The 16040-nt window shown below is 36.6% G+C and overlaps 2 protein-coding genes across 4 annotated transcripts; one reads left to right on the top strand and one right to left on the bottom strand.

Annotated features, from left to right (window-relative positions):
• The first annotated feature begins 2692 nt into the window (after positions 1-2692).
• LOC105956341 (alpha/beta-Hydrolases superfamily protein) lies at positions 2693-6609 on the top strand. Of its 2 annotated transcripts, XM_088814294.1 has the most exons (6): positions 2693-3063; positions 3830-4533; positions 4795-5271; positions 5362-5421; positions 5510-5926; positions 6065-6609. In XM_088814294.1, exons 2-6 carry the CDS (start codon positions 3868-3870, stop codon positions 6473-6475), a joined length of 2031 nt encoding a protein of 676 aa, XP_088670420.1. In that variant the 5' UTR covers positions 2693-3063; positions 3830-3867; the 3' UTR covers positions 6476-6609. The 2 variants fall into 2 exon arrangements, with proteins under 2 accessions (XP_088670420.1, XP_012835645.2); XM_012980191.2 differs by lacking the exon at positions 2693-3063 and having other exon boundaries at positions 3787-4533.
• Positions 6610-6667: 58 nt separating this feature from the next.
• On the bottom strand, positions 6668-14103 carry LOC105956340 (uncharacterized). Of its 2 annotated transcripts, none has more exons than XM_012980189.2 (9): positions 13082-14103; positions 12213-12401; positions 11670-11762; positions 11373-11555; positions 11188-11290; positions 10916-11101; positions 8486-10650; positions 7604-8172; positions 6668-7211 (listed from the first exon to the last, which is right to left on the bottom strand). In XM_012980189.2, the coding sequence occupies exons 1-9, from the start codon at positions 13307-13309 to the stop codon at positions 7202-7204; spliced, it is 3726 nt and encodes a 1241-aa protein (XP_012835643.2). In that variant the 5' UTR covers positions 13310-14103; the 3' UTR covers positions 6668-7201. The 2 variants fall into 2 exon arrangements, with proteins under 2 accessions (XP_012835643.2, XP_012835644.2); XM_012980190.2 differs by having other exon boundaries at positions 7604-8169; positions 13082-14095.
• Positions 14104-16040: the final 1937 nt, after the last annotated feature.

Here is a 16040-nt window from a genome sequence, read left to right as displayed (position 1 = left end):
TCCATTCATATTGTACTGTTATATTCTTTATATTATTGTGGGGCTAATGCATCCATATAATATTATTTTAAGACTACTAACAAGAAATGAGATGATGTAGGAGTTGATCAACATAGATTATGGGAACATTTAAGGGCAATTTTAGCTCTACGCATGAGCCTATACACTTATATGAGTATCATGTAATAAATCCAACACATTCATGGTATCTTGTACACTTATATGAGTATCATGTATGAAATTCAACATATTTATGGCATTTTGTACTCCAAACGCAACAATAATGCTCACCAACCTTAACATACACATCTAAAACATAATTTATGCATCTCCTATTGTAATTAATCATTAAAGTGTCATGGAAATCGGTATAACTCAATTCATCACAAACTATAGTCCGATGTGTGAAACACGTAAGTACAGTGAATACACATGTGAAGTACATGTCTAGAATTGACACGTATCTTCAAATAAACTAGAAAATATGTGTTGTTCATTAGTATGGTACGCTTATATTATTTATATTAATTTGTGGCCAAGTCAACCATATAAACTCAAGTACTCATAACACAATATAGTAGCATGACTTCAACAGGTAAGTACAATTCATCAAAATATATGGTACAATATTTTCAATATAAAGTACGAGTAGAGCTGACCAATAATATTGTTAGCTATATAAAAGGACATATTCCTGCAACTACATACACATAATTACAATTATATCAAATATAATCCACTATAAAGTTCCACTACTAGTACTTCCAATACTCTCTTTCAACACCATCCAAATGCACTAGGAATACCACTATTGCATATGGCATAAACTACAACATCATCAAGAGTATTACAATAACCCTTTTTCCCATTTCTTGTATCAAAGTCATCAAACATCATACATCAAATCCTTGCTAGGACTAAAAATTCTTTGGGAACATGCTAATATCGCCGAAGAATAATACCCAAGAGAAGATTGTTCAAAATCGACAATAAATAAATAATCTTTACAAACTCGAACAACAAAATAACAGATGTTGGAACCGAGTTAATGATTAGGGGAAACAAGTCAAATCTTATTTCTTCTCCTTCACCATTCTTCGAAAATGGGTCTCTTTCCTCTTTTCTTTTTGTTTTTTTCTTCTTCTACTACCTTGGTTCTTCCTTTTCTTTGTTCTTGTTGCTTCATTTGTATTGATTTAGGAGTTTGTTTTCTTGCGCATTTTCGTGTTCATTTTCGTTTGTTGTTTGAAGAAAAATAACATAAATTGAATTGGAACGGACAAGAAAAGGAGAGAGAAAAGAGACATAGAAAAAAAGGAAAGAGAGAAGAAAGAGAAAAGTAAGAGAGAGAAAATGAAAAAGTATGTAATTTCAGATTAAAGTAAAGGGTATTTTAGAATTTTCACTTGCCTCTAGGGTCTAAACTGCATGTGAAACTTTGCATTAGGGACTGATACGTCTATGAAACGTCTGTAGGAACTGATCCGCACTTTAAGTTTGTGTTTGGGGATTTATATGTACTTACCCCTTGAAATTATTATTATTCTAATCTGGTTTCAAGAAAATTCAAAATAAAAAAACAATTTCAGAATGGGAAATGTGATTACAATTTCCAAAGTATCAAAATCGGAATTAAATGTTGGAATAAAGGCAAATTGAATTGCTTTAGTTTGGTTGTTAAGAAAGAGAAAGCAGAATTGACCACTGCACACCATTTGGGTGTCCATAGGTGTTGTCCACGCAGCCCCTCTTCTCCATGCAACCGCACATTTGGCTGCTACTCTTTGCACTTTCTCAATTGACCGTTTTGCCCCTTTAGATTCTAGAACCTTCATTTACTTAATTGCCCTTCTTAAATTGTTTATTTACATGTCACACTAATTAACATGGATGTCCTATTCATATTGTTATTTTTAGTGATTGATGAATCAAATTACTCCAAATTATCTTGAGTCGTTAATCGAATTAGCAACTTTCGCACGATTTTTTTAGTATTTTCGGAGTGGATCATAACTAATTAATTAGAAATATCGACGGTTTATAGTGTCATGAGAAAATTGTTAATTGATTATTAGTGTTTATTTTATTGAGGTTTTCTTAACTTTAGAGTTGAGATTTTATTTTTTATTTTCTTAGGTTATAGATTAGAGTTATTTTCAACCATTGTTAGTCTCTAAAAAGAGGGATGTCAAATAATTATAACCCATCTTTTGACATGGAAATAGAAAATGGCAAATTACAGTCCACGCTTTAGGTAACGTCAAATTATGAAGATAAATAAAACTCCTATCGTTTGAGTAATTACAATCACTCATCAACTATGTATTATCTTACAAAAAAAAAACTCTTCTTTCAGTAGATAAATTTGACACTGTAAAGATGGACGTGTAATAAAATACATAGTTAAATAACGTGATTGTAATTATCCTAATGGAGTTTTTTGTAATTTCACCTTACTTCAGAGAACGGCCGTAATTTGCCGAAAAGAAAAACACTAATTTTCTTGGGGTATATAAAAACTATTGTAGATCTATAGTTAATGCTTATGTTACGGTGCATCATCATTTCAAATCAAGAAAGAGGACTTGCATGGAATTGTACTAATACTTCAAGGGTAAAACCGTCCAGCAAAAAAAAAACAGATTCAAAGGTGGCAAGCCTCGATGTCCATGTGAGTTTATTCTCCCTAGACAGATTCCTCCCTGCACCCACCCCAACCCCACCCCACCCCCACCCACCACCTGTATATATATATGTGTGCATGTATGTATATATATAAGCCATTAACCATATATATGTATATATATATGTTTACATTTTCAGATCTCACATAAAGAAAGAAGAATCAAGAATGCAAATGCCTAAGAAAGTAGCAACTTTTTTCTAGCTAATTTGCAGAATATATCAACCTCGTATATACATACATGATACACACACAAATATACTGTATATATAGTTTTAATTTCTTCTACATTAATGTTTGTGCAGTTTCGTCAAGTCGTGTGAATATGTTCCTGTATATATAATTTGTGAAGCAAGAAATTTGGCTCTTCAAATTAAAAGGTAATGTGATGCTATTCCTTTGCGTGGTTCTTGATTTCTGTTGTTTCTGTTACTAAATTAATTACTATTTTTCTCCTTTTTAATTAATCAATTCTTGTTTTTATTTTATTCTTGGTATATATATAATATGGTGGTGCTCTTTTGAAATAATAATTGAGTTTCAAATTGAATACAATTTATTTATTTATTTATTTTTCGAGCCACTTGCATAACTACAATTCTAGTTGTCCTTATTATTGTTTTAATGTTGTTTTTCCCCCAATTAGTATGCAAAAAATATTTATACTTCCGACAAAAAAAGCACCTGAAACAAATATGGTTAGAGTAACCTAGTACTGGTAATATCAATGCTAATGAAGCCAAACAGGCGATACCCCCAAAGCCCATTTTCTTGGAATATACTTTCAAAGACTAGTATTTTCATTTCATGCGTGTGTGTGTGTGTGTGTGTGTGTGTGTGTGTGTGTGTGTGTGTGTGCGCGCGTGTGTGTGTGTGTGTGTGTGTGTTTTAATATACTTTTAACAGTATTATGTTTATACAAAACTAGTATTTCTTGATTGTGCATTTAACCGTATGTTGTGAAAAACGGCATCTTCCTTTCCGATTCTCGTTGCAACCGATGTCGATTTTTTGACCATTTTGCCCCTTGAAGAATTTCTTTATAAGTCCCCTTTGATTGTGTGTATTTGGTTTCAAAGAAAAATGAAATATCATTAAAAAAGAAAGGCGAATGCTAATCTTGTTGTTGATCTTCTCCTCTCTCAGGCTACATTAGAAAAGAAAGTGTTGTGTGTACTACTATTATGGCATACACTTTGTCTCAAGTTTCTAGTGTGGGAGGAGAGAGAGGCCTCCGCCGCTCGTTTTCAACCAATGATCTTCACCGGAGATCCACTATCCGACGCTCGTATTCGGACAATCATTTATGTTACTCGATTAGTCCCATAAGGGCAGCTTCGACAGCTCAGCAACAACCGAAGCTCAAGAATAGCCGTTCGATGGGATTCTTCAACATACCGTTATCGGGTGCAATGATTCCCGACACACTCAAATCCTTCCTCTTCGATCCCGAAACGGATAAAGAGGTGAACAATACAGAGGAGGAGGAGGAGCATAATTCTTCGAAGGAAAATAGTGATTGTGATGATGACGTGGACGAGATCGAGATCGACGGTCAGAAACGATCGAATTGGATCGAACGGCTCATGGAGCTTCGGAATAGTTGGAGATCGGTGAAACAAGAAAACAGTGTTGACGGTGATGAATTTGTTGGCGGTGATGGAGGAGGAAATGAAGAAGAAGAAGAAGGGTGTGAAGTGGAGTACGAAGAAGATGAAAACGGAAAAGAAATCGAGATCGATAGAGAAACGTTTTCGTCTTTGTTGAAACGAGTTTCTTGGTCGGACGCTAAGCTTTTCTCGCAGTTGGCTTTCTTGTGTAACATGGCTTATGTGATCCAAGATATGAAGGTAATAGTATTGAGTTTATCGCATTTAGTATTGATCATGTGTTATATCAAATTGCTAAAAAATCCTCTGTGTTATAAATATTAGCAAAAACCCCATTATAATGAGCCTTTTTTTGGGGGTAAATTGCTAAAAAAATTGAATCATGGGGAGTTTTTTAAGAATTAGAGGAAAACAGGGGCGACGAACGCAATAAGCCGTAATAGTACTATCATTTTAATCACATATTTTTTGTCTTCTAACTGAATAAAACATTGCATGCAGACAAGAGATTTAAGGAGATATTATGGACTAGAATTTGTGACATCTTCATTGGAGAAAAAAGCAGAAGCAGAAGCGATTAAAGAAAAAGTTGATCAAGATTCGACTCGAGTGTCCGTTTTAGAGACTACTATGAAAAGAGAAAATCCCGAGAAATTACCCCGTCTAAATTCATCAGCTGCGTACGAGATTGCAGCATCTGCAGCATCTTATGTCCAATCCCGAGCCAACGACCTAATATCCGAGCCTCAACTCGGTGAGAAAAACGATGATTGTGTAATGAATAACGGGGCTTCGCCAAGAGTCTATAACTCGGAAATGGCCGCTTGTGTGGCGGCATCGACTATGACAGCTGTCGTGGCTGCAGGGGAGAAGCAGAAGGAGGAGGCGGCAAAGGATCTTCAATCGCTTCATTTATCTCCATGCGATTGGTTCGTCTGTGATGATTCGAGCATATACACTCGTTGCTTCGTCATTCAGGTAATTTTATCGTAGCCCTTTGTCTTACATTCACACTTTTATAGTCGATGAAGAGAAATGATATAGCTTGACAATAATTTTATCATGTAGGGATCAGATTCAGTGGCATCATGGCAGGCAAATCTCCTCTTCGAACCGACTAAATTTGAGGTGAATTTTTTTGCATCGAACTTCGTTAAAAAAATGTCAAAATTTTCAAAGCATATAAACATTATATAATTTTTGAAATGAAAAATAGGGAACGGATGTGCTAGTTCACAGAGGAATATACGAAGCGGCAAAGGGGATATACGAGCAATTCTTACCGGAGATAAAACGGCACATGGCAAGATTTGGAGACAGAGCGAAGCTTCAGTTCACGGGACATTCGCTCGGCGGGAGTCTTGCCCTTCTAGTCAACTTGATGCTTCTAACAAGAAACGAAGTTGACCGATCGGCTCTTCTTCCGGTGGTTACTTTCGGGTCCCCCTTTGTCTTTTGCGGGGGCCACAAAATCTTGGATCGGTTGGGATTGGATGACAATCACGTTCATTGTGTGATGATGCATAGAGATATTGTCCCGAGAGCATTTTCATGCAACTACCCAAACTATGTGGCTCAAGTGCTCAAGCGTTTAAACGGCACCTTTCGCTCGCACCCCTGCCTTAACAAGAACGTAAGCATTTACTATAATACTCGAAAAAACAACAAAATCTCGTTAAAACTATTTTTTTAGAAGCAGAGGGGGGTCATGGCCCCCATGGCCCCCTATTTGTTGCCTCATCCTCAATACTTGCTTTTTGTTTTTTTGCAGAAACTGTTGTACTCTCCTATGGGAAAGATGTTCATTGTTCAGCCCGATGAGAAGTCGTCGCCACATCACCCACTTCTTCCTCAAGGTAGTGCATTATGGGCGTTGGACGATACTAAAAGCCCGTTATCCAACAGTGCTCTTCGGGCATTCTTGAACTCGCCTCATCCGATCGAAACTTTGAGTGACCCCACAGCTTATGGCTCCGAGGGAACCATAATCAGGGACCACGATTCGAGCAATTATTTGAAGGCGGTTAATGATGTTATAAGACAACGTACGAGGATTGTTATGAGGAAAGCAAGAAAACAGAGGAACCAGCTATGGCCACTATTGACTTCAAGATCACCACATGCTTGGAGACACACTTGTAATAATATAGAAGGCAGTAAGAAAGTATTGACTGGTGTTTAAAACAAAATCAGCCTGCAGTATGAGATGTTGAAATAGGTCAATTATTTTCTGTCTGTAAATTATAAAAATCATGAAACCTTGTTTATTGGTAATTTGGTATATAAATAAATATATTCTGTATTTACTGATTAAAATTATCATCATCACTGAAATAAAAGCAACTTAAATCAGACTCAGATGAAAAAGAAACTCTTGCCACCTAAATTTCTCTTCTGCCATTGATAAAGCTAATTAATACAAAGGGATTTTATCATTGAGCAACATTTCTGTAAAGGAACCTCAGAAAATATCCTAGTAACAAAAGTATAATCAAAGACACTAATCTCTAAGTGCAATGTTATTACAATGTGTGTTACACAGCCTATCATGGAGAACAGAAAAAAAAGGGTCAATGAAAATGTGAAAAATATGAGCAAACTGCCAGTCAGCTTGCTAATCTCCTTCCTTTCCATGCTTCCGGGTCTCTCGAGAGTGGACTTTTTACCGATTTTACAAACAAGAATCACACTGAATGGATAGCATTCTTGTATTGAACCGTAAAAACGTAGGGTACATACAATACAATACCTAGCTTTAATAACATGTTGGAAAAGGTCAAAATTAGTGGTGAAAATCAATTTGCCGTTTGGGAATCGGCTTTTCCACCACGATTTTAGTATGTTTGAGATGTGCAACATCCTCGTTCTTCAACCGATTGCCACTTTAATCCACGTGGCTTAAAATTCATCAAACCCTCCTGTCAAGAAAAATGATAAGAAGCTATAAACATCACAGTTTTTCGATGATACCTAGAAAAAAAAATACATTGAAAAATAGTGCTGATAGTCTGATTGATGAATAAACCAGCGGAAAATCTGTAACTAGCCACGAATTAGGTCCACAGCTAATCATTGCAGTTTGAACTAATCGTTCCACTAACCTCGTTTTTACAGATTTGTGAACAAATAAACATCATGTTTTAGGACTGCAGCAATAAATTCGAAAAATCATATACGTATATACATACAACAGCGCAAAAAAAAAAAAACCAAACCACCGTCGATACAAGTAATCACTAGCCAAGAAAATACAGAGCAGCTCCAGTTGTCTACTTTGCTGAACAAGTTACCAAATCTCATAAATCATTACCTTTGATGATGAGGTGAAGATGGTTGGTCTGGTGAAAGTCTATGGTTTTCGAGCACCCTGGCTCGATTTCCCTCGTTTAGCTGCAATTGCTCATCGCCACCTGGCAAGCCCACTTGACCAAGAGAACCAAACTCGAGCTGGTCGCTCTGAGAACCGTAGTTAGCAGCATTATTATGATCAAACGGATAGAACATCATAACAGGTGGAACAGAGGGTCCATTGGAAACCCCACCGGGATTTGTGGCTGCAAAAGGATACATGCTGTATGCCACGTTTTGAGGACCGTTTTGACTAGGATTTGAGCTCGACGGGCTGTTGTGCGACTGGTAGGAAGGAATTGATTCTTGTCTGTATGAACGGTCAGTTCGACTTTCACTAGAAGACGCACGATCAGCTCTTGAGTTTGATTTATCAGTTTGGCTGCTGCGGCTATTATAGCTGCGAGCAGCAGTTCGTTGTTTTGAATTAGCATTCCAGTTTCCTTCTCTGTCACTGTAGTTATCAGTCCTCTCGTGGTTATAATTTCCCCTTCGGGTACCAGACGCGTGTCGATCCCTGACAAAAACCTTCTGAAGCAAACGAAAAGGAAAAAATTAAGAGACAATGCTCAAATAGTTCCACATTTCAGCAAAATTCATAAATATCTAATCCATATCAAATAGTAAAAATATGAAAACCCCTATGTAGAATACTTCCCAGATCAATAACCACGCGTACCAAACATTAATATGAGAGACATATTTTTTGTTAGTTTTCCCAATGAAAGTAATAAACTATTTGAAAAAAAAGACTATAACACGGACAGATGCTGACACAATTCAAAACAGGACAAAAAATTATACACAAAGCAGACAATCAATCATCATAAGAGAAAATTCTTACAGGATTAGGTAAGTAAGTCCCAGTCCCACTGCGATATCTTGGCATATCATCAACATAGGGTTGATACATATTGGGAGGTCGACCGGAAACTGATTGGATGGGAGCCACAGGGACCATACGCTGGCCATAATTCGTCATAAGCTGAGAGAAGACGTTTGTATTGGCTGGAAAAGGTCTACCAGGGGTATCATATGGAGATCTGCCCTGCAGATAAACAGGAGGGACCATTACAGGTGAAGCGGAAGGATAGACTACAGGACCATGGTATTGCGGATTTAGACAACGCCTCCCAAATTCCAAGTTTTGATAATGGCTGATAAAGTCACTATTAAGTATATCGGTTTTTTTCTTTTCGGAAGTTTCGGTAGGGGTTGTCCCTCTCAAAGAACTTGAAGGGTTTAAATCCTCCGAAGCATCGTATTCACTGCTCTCCGAAATTTCTTCCCCTCCAAAATGGCCACTTGATGCATCAGAAGTATTGTACAGTGGAAGCATTGTTAGAAACGGGATTGGTGGTCCGGTAGGATAGAATGTAATCAGCTCAGAATTATCATCCGTTCTCTGTCTCGAACCTGGACGGATGAGCATTGGAGGATAGGCGATTGTCGAGTCTGATCCGCTAGTCTGAGCAATTTCAAAGCCGGGGATATTGTTCCTTTCCACAATTTCGGTACCCGTGTTCGATAAAGAACCCCATTCTTGGTCATCCTCCTCTGCCTGATTAGACACATGCTCAGACATAACTTTGCCTTTTCCATGGCTGGTTGCTAAATCTGTAGAAACTATTTTCCTCCCCCATTTCTCTTTCGTCGACTTGGGCGTTTTCACTGATGATCCATCCCATGAGCTCTCCGAAGAAGTTCTACTTCTCCAAGAATTGCTACGAGTGGCTGATGAGAACCTTGAATTCGCTGACCTTTCTTCCGCTTGAACCTCACTTCTTCTATCATCCTGGATAGGGAAGCTATCGCCGTTTTTTCGCGCAGATCCACGTTTTTCTCTTGTATGCTTCTTGGCACTACCAGAGGTACTTACTCGAGGTGGTGGAACATACTTTGAACCAGATGCCTGTGGTAGTGGTTTATCAGCAGATTGTGGAATGTCAAAATTGCCCCTCTCAGGGTCATAGCTGGGAGAGGAGTTAGCGTCTTGCTCCTGCCAGAAATTTTTGTCAAGTTCTTCTGAATTCTCATTGTTTCGGTCAGATGCTTCAGACGGTGCATTAATCTCAGTTCCAGGGAAATAATGAGCCATCTGGGGTTGAACTAAACCATGAGGAAATTGCATATTTGAGAACTGTGGATCAATGAAAGGAATATTTGGAGGAAGAAATCCTGGATGATTTCGTTGATTGTATCCCATCGAAGCAAAAAAAGATGGCGGGATTGAGAAAGGTAGATGACCCAAGTTTAAATTGAACGGAAATTGTCCGTTGAAACCTTGGAGTGAAGCAGATGCCATCATGTTCACCATGTCTTGTTCCTCCTGCTGGTACATTACCTGTGCTGCAGAGGTGGACAAGAGCTCTTCACTTGAACCATCCAAACGTAAATCTAGATGATAGCTGTTTAAACCGCTAATGGAGTCAGAAGCAGCGTCAAGACTTTGTTGGGGAGGAACATGCTTCAAAGATGAACTAGTAGGAGTAGCACGAGCATTTGCAGCTTCTGCTTCTGTGTTACGCTGTACTCGAGACGAGACATTACCATATGCATCAGTAAGTTCAGGACTAGAGCGTGTTCGAGCAAAAAGAAACCTGCCCTGAGTGTCGTTCACCAAATGATCAGACTCCATACCTCTCTGAACTCCGTCATTAAGTAAAACTCGATCAGCAGGGTTTTCTCTTCTTCCACTTTGATCGGTAACTGGCATACTATTCAAATTTTGACTTTTCAAACTTTGCACGTGAGAGTTTTGATTTCCATTATTGCCACTAGTATTATTGCTAGAATTCCCAGATTCATGACGACCATCTGGAGTCGATAATCTCGTGCGTGATGAGTCAATCTCTGGAGCATCAGGCCTATGACCACTGCCATGCCTCTCCCATGTATTCATGAAGAACTGATTAACTTCTAAAACTATGTTTTCTGTCTGACAGTCCAGTAATCTAGCCAGTCTCTTAGCTCCAAAAGCAAATGCACTTCGAATCCTATAAAAATTACCTGAGAAAAAGATACGATGATATTCATGTTCACTAAAAATGAGGGAATCAGGTAGATGCAACAGATACCCATGTACTCCACCGTACGCCAAACAGTTTTAGTGATGAGTTGAAATACTAGTAAACTAGAAGAATATGAATACGTAATACATATATAGATCAGTATAACAAAGAGAATAAAGACGATAATAAAGATCAGACGTAACCGTGAAAGTAATTAATATCAACTAAAGAAAAGAAACCGAGATAGTCACATCCAAGGTTACCTTTACTAACACTGCGTCCAAGGTTATTGTTCACACGTAGTGGATCAATAACATTAAAATGCTTCGAAACAAACGGATGTCCATTATTTTCCTGGCCACCTTGGAAAACAGCATATGTATTGCTACAAGCATTAAGAAATACCTTGCTGAGTAGCAATTCTCCACCGTCCTTTCGAGGAGGTTCCGCTGTAAAAAAGTTGCACGTCATATCCATCAGTAAGGAATACTACATTTCCTTGAACATTAAATGAAAAGTTCCAAGATTCTATTACCAGTTATATCGGGTAAGGAACTAATTGGTACAGGTCCCCATAAGCTAACACAAAAATTGTCCCAGTCAAAATTGCTGAAGAATTCCAGAAAACGATAAAGAACCTGCAAGAAGGCGACAAGGTTGTTTCAGAAGGGCAATCAGGGACAGAGAGTTGGACATATACATACATAAGAATTAATTCACCTCAAGAGGTCCATGAAAGGTATTGTTGAACACGTGAAAGATGTAAAGAACTAAAGTCTCCAGGGCATAGGTAGATATGAGTCCGTGGTGGGCACCCAGTATACGGCTTTCATAGTAGCACCACGCTTTAATCAAGATAATACTTCGCTTGAACAAATGATTCTGATTTATTAGATTATCAACCTAGGAAAGAAAACAAGGAAAGTTTTCTTCAGATAACAATTTATTCAACATCGAAAATATTGTTATCATGAGAATTCATGTTCTGTTTGCGTTAGTTAATATAATACTACTCACCTCGACAAGGAAGCAGAGTGTACATAAACCACCAACTTGATTAAAAGATATGTCCACCACAATATTTTCTACAAGACATTTAATTATTTTTACCTGCAACATAAAATAGGATGAGACCAAACTAATATTATGTAACCGTAGGAAATAGCAAGAAAAACCTAATAGAGACTTATAGATAGAAAGTTCAGCAACTCTTTGGATAAGTCACTGCAAAACAATAAACCTGAATTTATGGGCAAACCTTCATCCTAATATTGAGGTCTAAAAATTCGACAGTCGCTTGTTTCAGTTGCTAGTAGTCCTCTCTATTTCTCGCAACATTGTTGCAGATAGATAAAGAATAAGCGCACTGCGCACACACAAGAAGCACTTGCGACCCTCATGGTATTCTATTACAATACTACTAGATTGTGATGCAACCGAGGTGTTAAAAGTCAAGCTGACATAAAGGATGTACGAAAATAACAGACACCACAAGCTAAAAAGGGGAAAATTATACAAAAAAGATTAATCACAACAAGTAGTATAAGAGGGAGGGCATACATCTGCTTGGATATACTGAACCTCCTTCACATGAAATTCAGCATTCTCATTCTTTTCCTCATTCTGTAGCATATCAAGAACATGATTGGCCCATGTGTCTTTCAAAGTCAGGTCGTGACTGAATGCAGTCAAATCGATGTCTCCATCAGGTAGATAAGTCTTTAAGGGTACAGATCCAAAGGTACAGACCTGTGGTATTTGGAAAATGTCAAAAGAAAAACAGCAAGAAGAACTATAAGGAGACTGTACGAATATCATTAACGCAAACCTAGAACATTATTAAAGGGGGCTTGTACAAAATAAACCATTCCCATAAATAGCAGAAACGACATATTCAATCATCTCTGAGTTTCATGATATGTTATACGAGTTACTTCAATCCCAGAACCCAGAGAAGCCACTCTGTAGAATGATCAATTCAAATTATATTTGTGGGATGTCATAAAAATGGCTACTGTATCATTTATATAAATACCGTGAGCACTGTTCTATTCCTACAATCAACCACGTAGAACGCAACTCCATCTGACGATAAGAACGAAAAATTCCCAAGTTTACCAATTATATTTAGGTATCATATGCAATTACGCATATACTAGAGCCTTCCATCAGACAATTTAAAATCAAGAAAATGTAAACTATAAACACTTCCTCAATGGAATCCAAATATAAGCATTCCTAAAGTTTTCTAAGTAATCAAACGTTAAGCGCAACGACATTCTCAGTAAAGAAACCTTCAATCTTATCAAACTTCAGTGCAGCCACACAGACACAATAATTTAGCAAAAAAAGTATTTCCAGCCACTTAACACAACAGCATTCAACTAAGAAAAAAACACTAATCAACACCCTTGAATCATTCCAACAACCTGACAGGGGAAGCACTTCATAATGAGCCGTTGTACATAATCTGCAACGGCATTCCTTCGCTCCTCAGAAGGTGGATTGGGCTGAATGCAGTCGATGAGCTCTGCAGTCCTCTCCTCCGCTCTCATCCATCGGTCGGAATCGAGGGCCTGCATTACTGGACCTGCCCCTGGCAAAAGCCCATTTGGCAATGGCCCACCTGGATCAGCCCATACCTCATTTTCTCCCATACACTACTACCTTCTTATACACCTTACTAAAACTATAATCGACCCGGCGTATTATCTTTCAATTCAAACAGGAATCACAATTTTCTTCAGAAACCACCTACAGAATGTAGTCTACAACAAGCAAATGCAATTTTTACCCAATACACCACGTAATCTGGAGGTTTACGAAATCGTAATCAGAAGAAGAAGAAGAAGAGCCAACCCTTGTTACGCAAGAACTATATATTTACATATGACCTATATAAAGTATTCAACACCAACTGTTCTCTACCATAATACAGAAGTTCCTATTATCCCAAGAATAAAAATATCTAGTTGATCACGCCTCTGGAATAAAACCCTAAAAATTTCAGAAATATTCGCCGCAATGCTAAGAAAATCAGAAAACAGTTGAATAATAGAAAATATCTCGATTTTTCTTCCTGCGCGAAAAAGGAAATTCACGGAAAGTGCAAGATCGTCGAATTCCACACAAGGGGGGAAGATGAAGGGTTTGTCTATTATTTATTTATTATTTAATATTCTTCTTTGTGGTATGAGTATGTGAGATATTTCTGCAGGAATTGGGAAATTTTTTAGAGGAATCTTGAAAATTGCTTGACGTTTGTGAAGAATCGGATTTGATTTTGATTTTGATTTGATTAGGAATGTGCGTATGTGTGTGTGTTTTGTGCGTGTTCCAGTATCTGGAAATGGAGGAAGGAAATTGAAAAAGAGGGCGAATAAATGAGGAAAAAGATGATGAAGAGAAAAGATACAGGATTTAGATAAAATAAAATTAGTATTAAAAAATAAATTTCACGTACATTTTATTTGTTTATTTATTATTTATTGGAAAATAAAAAATAAAATGAATATTTGGGCCAAAAGGAGAATGTTATGGAATTGGGCTGTCCTAAACAATTTCAGCTAAATTATGGTAATTTATTCGAATCTTGATGTTGCTTAAATGGGCCAATTTGTAATTAGAGACATAAATTGGGCCTCCATATTTTTGTACTGTTAAATTTCGTTTGGTTGCCAAGATAAAATCAAATAATCTAATGAAATTCAATTATATTATTGGACTTTGATAAACCAATTAGAAATATGCCTAGAAGGCAACATCAAACCATGGTAACATAATATTTGCAGGACGACCCGACAAGTTATTGGGGATACCAAACATCAAACAAAGTCATAGTATTTAGTTAATCATAACTAATCTTCTCAACAAAACCAGGTCTAAAAGAATATACAAGAAGAAGAGAGCGAAGCAGGTGGGAGAGAAATGTAGTATTCCATATCATAAAGTGTGTACAAAGCAGTGCTTTTTATATAGTACAAGGAATTCCACTGAAACTCGCATCGATATAGCTCAACTGGTTCGAAGATTGGTAAGTTGGTGCATGATCCTACGGTTGAGTAGTGATAACAGCAATGTGAGAAAAATTTCAACTCCAATGATGGCTGGTTCCTTACGAGCAAACCCAAATTCGTTATCATAATGCGCGTCATTGAGTCATCATGATCTACCGGGTCGAGAAGAATTTCACCTTTTAATATAAGGAATTTCACTAAAAAATTACGTGATGGTGTCTCTTCATTTGGACATCCACATGGACATTTCATAGCAGAAATCGATTAATTTCAAAATTATATTTTTTACATATATTATAAAATATATATTTTTATAATTATAATTTCCAATTTATGAGGCAAAACAATAGAGAGCATAGTAATAAGACAGATGAGATTATTTTATTTTATCCCTCCCTTATGATGAGAAGCAACAAAATTGGCAATGTGAAAGTTTTTAAATGTTTAATAATTAGTGATCATTAAAATTGGAAAAGGTGCCTTTAATTTGGCTATCATTAATTATCGGTAAGACTTGAGAAAGTGCTGCATCTTGGCAATAATTGCAGACACACTTACTTAGAGCAATTAAATAAAAACCATGTGTGCACAAGATCAATTTTCAATTGGTATATGATTGTTTATTGCATGATGATTGTGAATATAAAATATAGTTCAAATTTAATATAGCCAAATTGGAATACTTACATAAATTTAAATAAGTTTATATTGGAACAAACTTAACACCTCAAACCTCAAACCTAGCTACTTTGATCTTTATGAATTATTATTATTATTATTAATATTATGAGCATCACATGTGTACCAAATTAATGGCAAATATCACTTTCCTATCAATGACAAATGCATCATTTTCATGCATTCTATCCACACGATTTTATTATTAAATTACGACACGAGTTCGAAAGTCTTTCTTTTTTAAATTTTGTCTCTTTTTTTTAGCAATAATTGTCTAAAAGTCTTATAACATTATGGTAAGAATTATTCTTTACTTTCAAAAAAAGTGATTGTTTTTTTTTTGTTTATAAAATGCAAATTACGATCTGATTCATCCGTTTCCACCGTAACAATATGTGAACCACAAAATGAAAAATTAATTGACCAAATAGTTTTATTGGTTATTTAAGGTAGGGGAAATAGTATAATTAAGCTAATATTTTTAAATTGAAAATATATATATTTTTTACAAGCAAGAAGGACCAGAACTTTCCTTTGCCTCCAACCGTGTGTCTGGCACATGAAAGAGGGTGGTGGACCATTTGTTGTTAACTTAAAAGTTTATAAACTTTTAAAAAATAAATAAACTTTTAAAAAATTAAATAAAATAAAATAGTGAGATGGTAAAGTACGTGAAATAAAATACAAATTTATT

Source organism: Erythranthe guttata, chromosome 14 (genome assembly GCF_056151865.1).
Source record: "Erythranthe guttata isolate IM_541 chromosome 14, IM_541, whole genome shotgun sequence".
In the NCBI taxonomy this organism is placed as follows: domain Eukaryota; kingdom Viridiplantae; phylum Streptophyta; class Magnoliopsida; order Lamiales; family Phrymaceae; genus Erythranthe; species Erythranthe guttata.
This window is presented reverse-complemented; position numbering and strand designations above follow the sequence as displayed.

Coding starts and splice junctions, on each gene's coding strand:
- LOC105956341 (XM_088814294.1), top strand. CDS start 3,868: ATGGCATACACTTTGTCTCAAGTTTCTAGTGTGGGAGGAGAGAGAGGC. Junction 4,534..4,794: donor ATGTGATCCAAGATATGAAG/GTAATAGTATTG, acceptor CATTGCATGCAG/ACAAGAGATTTAAGGAGATA. Junction 5,927..6,064: donor ACCCCTGCCTTAACAAGAAC/GTAAGCATTTAC, acceptor GTTTTTTTGCAG/AAACTGTTGTACTCTCCTAT.
- LOC105956340 (XM_012980189.2), bottom strand. CDS start 13,309: ATGGGAGAAAATGAGGTATGGGCTGATCCAGGTGGGCCATTGCCAAAT. Junction 12,402..13,081: donor TGAAGTGCTTCCCCTGTCAG/GTTGTTGGAATG, acceptor CAAATACCACAG/GTCTGTACCTTTGGATCTGT. Junction 11,102..11,187: donor TTCCTTACCCGATATAACTG/GTAATAGAATCT, acceptor ACTTTTTTACAG/CGGAACCTCCTCGAAAGGAC.